The following is a 13610-nucleotide window of genomic DNA, read 5'->3' on the forward strand; positions in this document are numbered from 1 at the left end:
TTTTTAAAAAATATTTTCTTTGCCGAGGGCCTTATTGGTAGGCACACAGCAAAGATTTTTCAAAAAAAAATATTTTCTTTGCCGAGTGTCCTGCTGGTAAGCACTCGATAAAGATTTTTCAAAAAAAATATTTTCTTTACGGAGTGCCATGCTGGTAGGCACTCGGCAAAGCCACTGTTAACGGCGGAATTGCCGTGACGGCGCCTTTTCTTTGCCGAGGGCCGTGGCGGCACTCGGCAAAAAGATCTTTGACGATATTTTTTTTTCCGAGTGCTGCAATTAGGCCTTTGCCGAGTGCCTGGGGCACTAAGCAAAGGCCCAGTCTCCGGTAGTGATAACTTTTAAACTATTATTTCCATTTATGTTACTGCCGTAAGAACCAAACAATTCGTTAGTTGCATCATTGCCGCCACTCTAATGTACATTTTGATGAATAGTACTTGACACCAATACACAAATGTGCTCACTACAATTTCAAAATTTTGGGTGACGTAAGACTACAAGGAGTATTTGGACAATATCCTTCCACCCCAGCTGGGCCCTTAATTAACTTATATATTTTTTTTTCAAGATCACGACTTCACGTGTTTTTCATTAAAAAGAAGAGCCGAAAGAAACGGCAGGTAACCGATACAAAGAGTTCGCAAGTAATCCAAGGATTACCATTGAAACCCAGAACACAAAAACTTATATACTTCAAATGCAACAATGCAGGACACTAGTAAGCTAGTACTCTTTTTCTTTCGGTGAGTGTATAGCTAACATCATATTAGAACTTTGTCGTCCTACAATAACGAAGGTTAACATTTAGATATAACAGTTACCATAAAATGCTTAATTCTTATGCTATGGGTAGATTACCTTTTCAAAGAGTTGGCAGCCGCTGTAGGTTTTTTGAATTCATAGTGCTTATTTGTTTAATCTTTAGAACTTCACTAAAAGCTTGAGTTTGCATAAAACTGCTGAAGCTTGTGGTTTCTGTATTTAGAATATGTAGTGATTCTTCGCTGAAAAAGAGAAAATATGCAACATGTATCATCTTCACCGAAAATTCTAATGGACATAAATATGTAGAGAAAATATCTTACGGTATCTGATTGAAGTCCTGCTTTGGTGGCATGTCTAATTCATCTAAGCCTCTTTCAAACATTTCCAAAACCTTCGTTATTGTAGGGCGACTTGTTGGTAATACTTGCACGCACCACAAACCAATTAAAATCATCTTTCTGGCAATTTCCTCCACTTCACATGTGACCTCACAAGCTTCTAACCCATCATCATGGGAAAAATGGTCATAAATCCAATCTGGAAAATATTTCTGACTTGACTTTTCAACTATTGATTTCACATTTTTCCTGCCTCCAATCATCTCTAGCAACATCATTCCATAACTATAAACATCTGATTTTGTTGAAACAACTCCAAAGGCCCGAGAGTGAACTTCTGGAGCAATGAATCCAATTGTTCCTCTGGTTTCAGTCATTGAAAACTTACTCTCCCTGGTATGACACAATTTAGCTAGACCAAAATCAGCAATCTTTGGGCAAAAATCTTGATCTAGAAGGATATTTTGGGGCTTGATATCAAAATGTACAATGCGTGTATTGCAGTTGTGGTGCAAATATTCTAGGCCACGAGCAATCCCAATTGCTATAATGTAGAGATTTTGCCATCCTAAAATGTCTTTGGGATTCTCACAATAGATGTACTGATCTAGAGACCCATTGGGCATGTATTCATATATAAGAGCCCGTTTTGAGCGCTCCAAACAAAACCCAAATAAGCTTACAATATTCACGTGAGATGTCCTACCAATGCTCATAACCTCATTTACGAACTCATCCCCTTGTCCTTTGCAGTCATGCAAAAATTTCACAGCAACTAGACGGCCATCAAGTAGCCTCCCTTTGTAAACCATTCCGTAACCACCTTCCCCGAGCTTATGATTGAGAAAGGAAGTTATCTTCATTAGCTCTGAGTAGTTGTATCTCTTTGGAGCTAAGGATCCATAAGATTCTATGAGAGCCTCAATGTTCCTTTCAGTGCTGCTGCTACCCTTTCTTCCTAGGAGAAACCATAGTCTTTGCCCCCTTTGATGAAATACCAGTAGATAAATACATGGAAAGAGCAAGCTTGCAGTTGCTGTCATCAAAACTGAGATTAAAGCACATGTTATTTTTTTTCTTTAAACATAAATGTATATTCCTTTTCTGTAAAGAAGTCATATTTTTATCCAGATGAAATAGTCATGTAGAAGATCATTCCTAGCCTATTTTTTAGTTAGGTGCTAATGTATGAATTATTTACCTATTAGTATTGTCTTCCCGTGACTCCTCTTGCCTCCTGTAATAGCACATATGCTCCTTTAACATGCGTAAGAGTAATGTTGAAATTACAATATTTTGTCTTTGCAAGCAAATTAATGTATATAAAAGAAGCATATGTTTGGAACTTAAATGTTTCAGAGATAACAAGAACTATAAAAGCGAACAAGAGTACAGGCTTTAGGCTCAAGTCCATTTTCCAACCTCCAACTTGTTGCATGACAAACTGGATACCATCATACCGGACGTCCTCTAGATTTGAAAACTGAAGAAATTTGATCCTGTAGTTGGTTTCAGAAGTGTTTTTCTATCTTGATAAAAATAATAAAATCATAATAAATTTATTTTGAATTTTTGTTTGTAGTCATGTTCATTTTTTATTTAAATATCGTTTGAAGTATATCATTGGCAAAAGGATCTAGCATGCTATAAGTACGTAGAAATATGTCAAGACTACAAGAAACACTAGGTCTTGCATGGCTAGCGCTTTACTTTATGTTAATTGACCTATTAGGTTATAGGTTTCAAACAAGGGAATGCCCCAAACATCATGTAATCAACCAGTCATGTAACTAATATAAATTGGAGCACAAAACAATATTTAAATAAATAACAGGACTGACTATACAATCAGTAAAACACTAGGAATATGAATAAATAATATCCAACTAACTCCAGGTAGAGCAACAACAACTAGATAATATATTTTTTTAAAAAATCATGCTAGTTCAATATTTTCTGTTTAAGACAACTTAGTTATGAATTTTTAAAGGTTAAACCAAATTTTATTATTTTTAGGAAAAAATAAATTCACCTTTAAAACCAGTTAGAGGACGAAACTTATCCAGTTTTAAGAGTTATGGGTTCGGAATCCAATTTAATAGTTCACCTTAAAAATTAGACTAATATCCAACTACAGATAGAGCAATAACAATTAGATAATATCTTTTTTCAAAAAATCATGCTAGTTCAATATTTTCTGGTTTAAGATAATTTAGTTATGAATTTTTAAAGGTTAAACCAGATTTTATTATTTTTAGGAAAAATAAATTCACCTTTAAAACCAGTTAGAGGACGAAACTTATCCAGTTTTAAGAGTTCTGGGTTCGGAATCTAGTTTAATAGTTTACCTTAAAAATTAGGCTATTGCTAGCCTGTTCACTTGTCTGAAAAGTCATGACTAAAAATACTGTTCGCTGATTTATTGTAAGAGAAAAAATACTGTTGGGTGACAGAAAAAATACGGCTTATAAAACAAGCGAACGAAGCCGCACGCAAGTTGGAGACTGAAACATGAATTTTAACTAGACATTGCTGGTGATCTCTAGCATCAACCAATGCAACTGTGTGATTTGTCTTGTTTTACTGAGCTATTACTAATCTTGTACTCCCTCCATCTCAAATTAATTCTAAATTATAAGTCATTCTAAGATTTTTAGAGAGTCGCTTGTGATGATTTCGTCAATCTCGAGATTTATCGATCCAACTCAGTTCTTCAGAGGTACTCATAGGGGTAGAATGTGCGTGTGCGTTTATAGGGATTAGTATGCGCTCGTGTTTAGGAGCATCTGCATTTGTAGCTGGGTCTCGTAAAAAATATTAAACTTAGGCCTTGTTTAGTTCCGAATTTTTTTTGGTTTTAGGTATTGTATTGTCTAATTATATACTAATAACTAAACTCAAAAGATTCATCTCACAATTTTACAAGTAAAATTTGCAATTAGTTTTTATTTTTGTCTATATTTAGTGCTTCATGCATGCGCCGCAAGATTCGATGTGACGAAAAATCTTGAAAAATTTTAGTTTTTAGGGTGGACTAAACAAGGCATTAACCAAATTTATAGCAGTCTATGGAAGACAACTTTAGCAGTCTAGCTGCCGCTGGCCAAAGGTACCGGTGGATCGAGGGAAAGCAGCTGCCAAGGTCACTCAGGGTGAGATGAGAGCTACTCCTGAAGTCCTGCGTGCAAGCGTGCAAATGGAGACCTAATTCCATGGGGCCTACGAAGGATATGACAATGAGCTCATCTCACTTCTATGTCAGCCCTCTTCGAAGCTGAGCTGATAGATAAGATAGATTCTGTATAATACTAGGTCTCATTTAGTTTAATTTTTTTTAGATTTAGTTACTGTAACATTTTTATTTTATTTGATAATTAATATATAATTATAGACTAATTAGACTTAAAAGATTCGTCTTGCGATTTATAGATAAACTGTATAATTATTTTTTGTTTTCGTCTACATTTAATATTTTATACATATGTCTAAAGATTCAAGGTGATGAATGAAAAATTTTAGGTGGAAAACTCTATAGTTCCAAGAGCGCGAAGTTACCTGGTGGTGGCGGTGGCAGCGGCAGCGGCAGCGGCGGCGGCGACCACTGCCATGTCGCGAGGAAGCCATCCATGACGAGTTGTTCGTAGTCGCTAGCGTTCACCTTCTTGCCAGACACCCCGAGCACCGGTACCGTGGTAGCGATGCAGTCCTCCAATAAGTAGCTGCCTGCTGACTCGTCGGAACGCCCATCGGCAGCACGAACATAGGTGTTGTTGTGGCACACCGTCTCCACGAGCCCTGCGCCTTGCGGCGGCGGCTTGGTGCAGTTGTAGAAGATGAGGTTCTGATTGGCGGGACTATTCGAGAGCGGAGGAGCAAGTACGGGGATGTTGTCGGCCGTCGGGATTCGGCACCCACCGGTGCTAGAGCTAGTATTGAAATATGGATGCCAGTATCTACGCGGAGCGATGTGCAAGGAGCGGTTGTCGTAAAATATGCTGAGGATCTGCAGACTGATATCGCTCTGAGAGTATTCGAGGTATAGGGAGCTATTGTTATAGCAATGGACCTTGAACCCAATCCCGATATCGCCGCAGCTGGTCTGATTATCCAGGATGAGCCCAAACGGGAAGGAGACGGTCACGTTGCCACATAGCACGGGCGGACAGTGCTCTCCTCCTGGCCCAGGTGCTGCTGCCACAGGCTGTATCATCAGTGGTAAGGACGACAAGGCCACCCACACCGACGACGAGACTAGGAAGAGCAGCAGCGAGGATGGAACCAGCAGAGCCATGGCGGAAAGCTTCGACGACGGCATTAGCAGGACGAACAGAACAGGAACAGGTGTGGCTGAGTAAATAGTGAAGCTGAGTCCGCGCGTCGTGTGTGCCTGCGTAGTAGACCTCGGAAGACTTTGACTGGGGCATTCGGGCCGTCGTCGTCATCGGTGCACGGAATTCCGAGGTGCCCGATGGGCGGGGCAAGGCGACGACGACGACTGACGTGACCGTGGACACGCGCTCCCACAGTATAAGCAGGCACGCTCCTGCCGCCCGGCCAACGAGCTCCTCTCACTTTTGCCGGCCAAAGTGAGACTAGCTAGGCAGACATTTGGAAATGGTCGTCGCATTCACAATGCTCTATATAGATATGATTTTGGCTTGTTTGCAAAAGCTACCAAAGTAACAACAGCCTAGCTAGAGTACGTGTTTTTTTTAACGGAACTCATATACTCCTGATTTTGCACGGTTAATTTATGTCGATGCGTGGTTATTCCACAAACAAAACCTAACTCTATTTGAGCGATCGTTCATCGTTCACTCGATTTGGATTTGGTGAATGATTAGACCGCGACTTCACTGCCCGCGCGCTTTTTTATTGCTGTGACGTCACTGCTCACACAGGCTATAAAAAGCAAAATATTTATTTTAAAATATTATAACTTCTAAACTGTGTATTTATTTTTATTCCGTCTACATCAGACGCGACGAGACGAACAAACTAGACGTCATTCGTATATTCAAAGAATATTTTCTAGTAGCAATTTATATGTATTAACTTATAATATATAAGTTATAACTTACAACTTCATGTGCACGGCGGTGATGGTGACGGCTGGCTGGAGCCGGGCACAGGCAGCGGCCTGGTGGAGTAGGGTGTGGGCACTGGCAAGGTAGCAGGGGGCGGGCTTCGTGTACCAGAACGGTGGCGTAGGAGAGGTCGCCGATGTATAGCACTATGTCGCGCGAAAGGAGAATGCTCATTGGCGTGGCGGAGAGAAAATGCATTAGGGATTTAGGGGGGGGGGGGGGGTTGACCGAAGTGCACGGTTTTTTGCAAAATTTTTTAGATTTCCCGTCACATCGAATCTTTAGACGCATGCATGGAGTATTAAATATAGATAAAAATAAAAATTAATTACACAGTTTAGTTGGAGTTGACGAGACGGATTTTTTGAGCCTAGTTAGTCCATGATTGCACAATATTTGTCAAATACAAACGAAAGTGCTACAGTGTCGATTTTCCAAAAATTGCCTCAACATGAACATGTAGGCAAAGGTTAAGAAAGTAGTATATTAACAACAACTTGAGTTTTTTTTACTTTTTTATGGAACCAAATTACTACTGACTTTTGCAGGATGAGTTTAGACGTCTTTGTCACAAATTCTTTTTTGGAAAAAATGTTTCTGTCCATTTCCTAGCAGCGGAATCGGTGCCATTTGGCGGATAAGGGTGAAGATGCTCATGCTAGAAAAAAATATATCTAGTGGAATCTTGTCAGTGTCAGCCAAAGCAAACCTTTAACATTTCCACGGCATCCTTACTTGCCAGTGGAAAACAAATGCAAAACAACAACAACTGAAATATATATTTAGGTCCACTTGAGATTAGCAATAAGTATGCTACTAATAGGGCTGGGGACTGGGGAGTGCAGCCCTATTATTTTTGCTAGTTTCAGTCAAATTTTAAGAGAAATGTGAGCATTCCTAAACAGAGTGCTAGTTTAAAGGCATTATAACTACTCATCCTGCCAACAGCTTATTCGCCATACTCTGTTTGTGTGTGTTTAGTGGCCGTGGGAGGTACGCACATCTTCTTCTTGCTGTGAGAATACTGTAGCTTTTCACATCGAGTACAAATGTACAATATGTTCTCTTTTTAGTTGAATTTCCCTTTTCTCTTTTTGTTAGCATCGTGCATGGAAAATTGTTGAGATCAGACACTTCAAAGAATTTGATGGTTTGTCTCAAATGTAGAGACTTTAAAGTATGTTTTTTCACATCATCTCCTGCATTTGTAGGCGCCTGAAATCAGCCTTGATTTTCATGCCATGCCTTCCTATATATACACAGCAACTTAGGATTTAGGGGGGGATTAAGGGGATTGTGGATCATAGCCTTAGGCTAGTCTCAATGTATGTTTCATGAGAGTGTCATGCATATTAAATAGGGTGCCACATAAGTAAAATTGTTGACTTGGCAGAGTCATTAAATGAAGGAGTTTTATTAGATGAGAGGGGAGTTTCATCCCAATGAAACTCATGTGACTCGATTACCTAGTTTATAATCTTGGTAACTGTGCCATAAAACTATACATGAGACTGGCCTACAAAAGGGTTAAAGGGAGGCAGGCTTATCCGACGAAGGAGGCGGCTTGCCAGGGGCGGCGGTGAGGGTGCCACTCTCACCATCATTTGTCGTTGGTGGTCAAAAGACAACCGGTGGGCAGAGAATAGGTAGGGTGCACAGAGTCTAAGGCAATGACAAAGCTAGTTAGTGCGGCGGAGGTGGCAGCAGCGGACCTAGCGCCGGCAACACCGGGGATGGGTGGTGGAGGGCGGGAGGCGAGGGAACGTACACGGAAGAAAGAAAGAGGTAAGAAGCATCTATGACTCATGAGGGAGCAATCTGGCTTGAGAAAGAAGAAAAAAGCGAGCTATTAAATCTTGACCATATGACTCATATTCATCGTCTGATAAAACCTTTAATCAGGCATATGAATTTTAGCAACTTTGAACCGGTGAAATGGAAGGTCAAAAACCGAGTTCTTTATTGAAGGTTCTAATCTAGATGGAATTGATATATGTAACGTAAGTTTTGTTCTAGGATTTGGTTAGGGATAAGAGTAGTTGCGCTCATAGCAGTAAAATAGTAGATGTTTTTCTAAAGGCACTAACATTAATATGTAAAGAAAGTCTGGTGGGACATAAATATTTCCAACGAGTAAACCTACTTTCTTCATATAGAATTTAGATGTCGTTTTAGACAAAGTTTGAGTCAAATATTGAGAATATAAATCATCAATAACTTTTAAGTTATTGAGTTTGCAAATATAAAAATTATATAAATAGATTTGTCTTGAAAAATACTTTTATATAAGTATAAATATATTATTTTTTTTAAATATTTTTATAAAAATAAGAGGTCAAAGTAGTGTGTTTTGGATATCTTATCACTATTCTAAACGACTTGTCCGTAGAAAGTGCCTCCTACTTTGACCAGGAAGAAAATTAAAGCGGCAAATCGGTGGCCATTGTGTGTCCGTAGCCGTACGCCACTTTCTGCACCCACTTGCCACAAATGGACATGCAGCAAAGCAAAAAAAAAGTACTCAGGCCTTGTTTAGTTTCGAAAAGTGAAAAATTTCGGTACTGTAGCACTTTCGTTTGTTTGTGACAAATATTATCCAATCATAGACTAACTAGGATCAAAAGATTCGTCTCGTGAATTAATTAGTTTTTGTTTTTGTCTATATTTAATATTTTATGCATTTGCCACAAGATTCAATGTGACGGAGAATCTTGAAAACTTTTTGGTTTTTAGGTTGAACTAAACTAGGCCTCATATGCTTCCATCGATGCGTCAACCACTAATCATACGCACGATAACAGGACACGAGATTGCTAAATGATGGCAGCAGGTTGACGTGACGCCCCGCCCTCTCCCTTGTTGCTTGGCACAAATTTAGGCCAATAAAAATAGGAGTAGGTATCCAAAATTCCAAATCGAAAATGATGACCCTGATTTGGGGGGCTATTGTGGAGAAGTTGCTCTAAGGTTGTTAAAATTGTTATTCCTAATCGAATTAGAACTTAATGGCAGGATCAGAAATCATACTACTAGACTGTATCTAACAAAATCACAGAATTAACCCAACAAACTAAGATCACACGGGCATGAACACACGAGATAATAACCATGACTCCCAGCTGCCGCTGGCCAAAACTACCGGTGGATCGAGGGAACAGGGAAGGCATATCCAAGGGCACTCATGGTGAGATGAGAGCTACTCTGCAAATGGGTACCTTAATTTTTTTTATTGAACAATGGGTACCTTAATTCCATGGGCACTATGAAGGATATGACTATGAACTCCTCTCATTTCTATGTCAGCCAGCCCTGATTCGAAGCTATATAGACCAAAGCAATTATTCCTCTTCCTGCTAAGCTAATAGAGAGAGATTCGATATAATACTAGCTAGCTAATTCCAAGAGCGAAGTTACCTGACGACGGCGGCGGCGGCAACTGCCATGTCGCGAGGAAGCCGTCCCAGACGAGTTGCTGGTAGTTGCTAGCGTTCACCTCGCCAGACATTCCAAGAACCGGCACCATGGCAGCGGTGCAGCCTTCCAAAGAGTAGCTGCCTTCTGACGACTCGTCGGAACCCCCACCGTCGTCGGCGGCGGCACGAACAAACGTGTTGTTGTGGGCCTGGTGGCACACCGTCTCCACGAGGTCCACACCAGGCGACGACGGCGACGGCGGCGGCGGCGGCTTGTCGCAGTTGTAGAAGATGAGGTTCTGATTGACGGAGCTGATCGAGAAGGGACGAACAAGACGGGACGAGGTCTTGGCCGGGAAGGCGCGGCATCTTCCACGGCTACTTGTATTGAAATACGCAGGCCAGTGTCTGTCGGCGACGAGCAAGGACTGGTTGTGGTAGAAGATGCTGAGGATCTGCATGTCCTGCTCGCTCTGAAAGGATCCGAGGTAGGCGACGTTGCTGTCACTGCAACTGACCTCGAACCCGATCTCGGCGCCGCAGTCGGTCTGCGCGGCGCCGTCCGGGATGAGCCCGAACGGGAAGGAGATGGTCACGTTGCCGCATAGCTGTGGAGGACAGTGATCTCCGCCTTGCCCATCTGATGCCACCCACACCGACGACGAGACTAGTAGGAAGAGCAGCAACGAGGATGGAACCAGCTGAGCCATGGCGGAAAGCTTCGAAGATGGCGCCTTGCGCAGGACGAACACAGAAGGGTGATTATATATATTGTTGAACCGCTCACACTCTGGCCTCATCACAGGCGCACACACACACACAGAGGTGTGGCTGACTAAATAGTGAAGGTGATCAGTCCGCGTCGTCGTGTCGTGTGGCTGAGCTAGTGAGTAATAAATATAAATAGACGCAAAAACTTTGACTGAGGGGCATTCGGGCCGTCGTCGTGGACACACGGAACTTCCGAGGTGCCCATACGGGCCACGGCGACGACTGACGTGACCGCGAATGCGCGCTCCATCCCACACGGAGCCTGCATCCTGCCGGCCGGCCAACGAGCTCCTCTCACTTTTTTTTGCCAAACATATACACCAAGCCACCAAAATCTATTCTTATTTATAGATTTTCATCTGGCACTAACACGATGGGCCGGCCCGAACACGACACTAAAAAGTACGATCCAGGTACGGCACGCCCGATAGTAGTGCCGTGCCTGGACCGCAACTTCGGCCCGCAGTGTCTGTACGGGCACGGTACGGTTAATAGGCTGACACGACGCTGGCATGATTATTTTCATCGTCTGATGCTTTGATGATAGATCATGACCATTGAATGTATTTTGAGCCATGTATACAAACATCACATAACCCTTCCAAACCCTAACTCCCTAGTCGGCGGCGCAGACACATCCTTGCTGCGGCCACTCTTTCTCCCGCCTGACTATACGAGAGCGGTGGCGCTCGTCTTTTTCTTGAGGCAGGGCGTAGTGAGCTTCTCGACTTCTCCCGAAGCCATGGGCTGACACGGCCACGATGGGCCACCGTGCCTATCGGCACGGCACGGCACGGTTGCCTAAGCGGAGAGTTTGGCACGATGACCTGAGACGGCACGGCACGATAGACATAGTATCGCATAATGTCATATAGTGCCAGGGCCGGACCGCCGGTTTGGTTAAGTATATTCTTATTCGTACGTACGGCCGGGGAGACGAGCTAGCAGATTTTGGAAGTGGTCGACGCAGTAATATAATGCTCCGGGATATGGTTTTGGGCTTGTAGTTCCAACCTGAATGTGTTTGCAAAACTTACCAAAGTAACTACAGCCTAGCGTGCTTTTTTTTAACGGAACTCAACTGCTCATGACTTTGTGTAAAGGACAGCAAAAGCTTTGCCATAATTTTTTACTAAACGGAGAAAAAAGCAAACAAACTAGCTACTTAACCAAGCGTTTCAGTCTTGGTTGATGTCATCCTTGCACAAACTAGAAAGGTAGAAATAGCTACTTGCCGGATTGTGCCAGCATACTTTTTACTTGCGGGTGATTGTCACGGTCAGCCAAAGCAACAGCTCCAAGATTTTGTCGACAAACTTTACTTGCAAGTGCGCCAAGAGAAGTTACCTGGTAGTGGCGGCGGCAACGGCGGCAGTGGCAGCGGCGGCGGCGGCCATGTTGCGAGGAAGCCATCCCTGACGAGTTGCTCGTAGTCGCTAGCGTTCACCTTCTTGCCAGACACCCCGAGCACCGGTACCATGGTAAAGTTGCAGCCCTCCAATAAGTAGCTGCCTGCTGACTCGTCGGAACGCCCATCGGCAGCACGAACATAGGTGTTGTTGTGGCACACCGTCTCCACGAGCCCTGCGCCTTGCGGCGGCGGCTTGGTGCAGTTGTAGAAGATGAGGTTCTGATTGGCGGGACTATTCGAGAGCGGAGGAGCAAGTACGGGGATGGTGTCGGCCGTCGGGATTCGGCACCCACCGCTGCTAGAGCTAGTATTGAAATATGGATGCCAGTATCTACGCGGAGCGATGTGCAAGGAGCGGTTGTCGTAAAATATGCTGAGGATCTGCAGACTGATATCGCTCTGAGAGTATTCGAGGTATAGGGAGCTATTGTTATAGCAATGGACCTTGAACCCAATCCCGATATCGCCGCAGCTGGTCTGATTATCCAGGATGAGCCCAAACGGGAAGGAGACGGTCACGTTGCCACATAGCACGGGCGGACAGTGCTCTCCTCCTGGCCCAGGTGCTGCTGCCACAGGCTGTATCATCAGTGGTAAGGACGACAAGGCCACCCACACCGACGACGAGACTAGGAAGAGCAGCAGCGAGGATGGAACCAGCAGAGCCATGGCGGAAAGCTTCGACGACGGCATTAGCAGGACGAACAGAACAGGAACAGGTGTGGCTGAGTAAATAGTGAAGCTGAGTCCGCGCGTCGTGTGTGCCTGCGTAGTAGACCTCGGAAGACTTTGACTGGGGCATTCGGGCCGTCGTCGTCATCGGTGCACGGAATTCCGAGGTGCCCGATGGGCGGGGCAAGGCGACGACGACGACTGACGTGACCGTGGACACGCGCTCCCACAGTATAAGCAGGCACGCTCCTGCCGCCCGGCCAACGAGCTCCTCTCACTTTTGCCGGCCAAAGTGAGACTAGCTAGGCAGACATTTGGAAATGGTCGTCGCATTCACAATGCTCTATATAGATATGATTTTGGCTTGTTTGCAAAAGCTACCAAAGTAACAACAGCCTAGCTAGAGTACGTGTTTTTTTTAACGGAACTCATATACTCCTGATTTTGCACGGTTAATTTATGTCGATGCGTGGTTATTCCACAAACAAAACCTAACTCTATTTGAGCGATCGTTCATCGTTCACTCGATTTGGATTTGGTGAATGATTAGACCGCGACTTCACTGCCCGCGCGCTTTTTTATTGCTGTGACGTCACTGCTCACACAGGCTATAAAAAGCAAAATATTTATTTTAAAATATTATAACTTCTAAACTGTGTATTTATTTTTATTCCGTCTACATCAGACGCGACGAGACGAACAAACTAGACGTCATTCGTATATTCAAAGAATATTTTCTAGTAGCAATTTATATGTATTAACTTATAATATATAAGTTATAACTTACAACTTCATGTGCACGGCGGTGATGGTGACGGCTGGCTGGAGCCGGGCACAGGCAGCGGCCTGGTGGAGTAGGGTGTGGGCACTGGCAAGGTAGCAGGGGGCGGGCTTCGTGTACCAGAACGGTGGCGTAGGAGAGGTCGCCGATGTATAGCACTATGTCGCGCGAAAGGAGAATGCTCATTGGCGTGGCGGAGAGAAAATGCATTAGGGATTTAGGGGGGGGGGGGTTGACCGAAGTGCACGGTTTTTTGCGCGTTTAGGATGATTTTTCTAAGTGACAAAAGATTAGGACACAGAATTGTAAATTGTTGGAGATGGTTTTTTCTAACCTCAAAAAAAAATTTAGATTTAGAGATGCTCTAAG

The 13610-nt window shown here is 43.4% G+C and overlaps 1 protein-coding gene across 1 annotated transcript; it reads right to left on the reverse strand.

Annotated features, from left to right (window-relative positions):
* LOC110433608 lies at positions 376-13457 on the reverse strand. The gene is made up of 8 exons (XM_021456085.1): positions 11700-13457; positions 9583-10674; positions 6188-6268; positions 4662-5539; positions 2308-2343; positions 1089-2154; positions 862-1007; positions 376-785 (listed from the first exon to the last, which is right to left on the reverse strand). Exons 1-7 carry the CDS (start codon positions 12479-12481, stop codon positions 866-868), a joined length of 4077 nt encoding a protein of 1358 aa, XP_021311760.1. The 5' UTR covers positions 12482-13457; the 3' UTR covers positions 376-785; positions 862-865.

This window comes from Sorghum bicolor, chromosome 3 (genome assembly GCF_000003195.3).
Source record: "Sorghum bicolor cultivar BTx623 chromosome 3, Sorghum_bicolor_NCBIv3, whole genome shotgun sequence".
NCBI lineage: Eukaryota > Viridiplantae > Streptophyta > Magnoliopsida > Poales > Poaceae > Sorghum > Sorghum bicolor.

Bases quoted from the DNA above. Each gene is read 5' to 3' on its own strand.
- LOC110433608 (XM_021456085.1), bottom strand. From the start codon at position 12,481: ATGCCGTCGTCGAAGCTTTCCGCCATGGCTCTGCTGGTTCCATCCTCG. The intron at 10,675-11,699 runs GTAAAGTTTGTC...GGCAAAAAAAAG, and splicing joins TTCTCTTGGCGCACTTGCAA to TGAGAGGAGCTCGTTGGCCG. The intron at 6,269-9,582 runs GCTAGTATTATA...CTACCTTGCCAG, and splicing joins TTCGCTCTTGGAATTAGCTA to TGCCCACACCCTACTCCACC.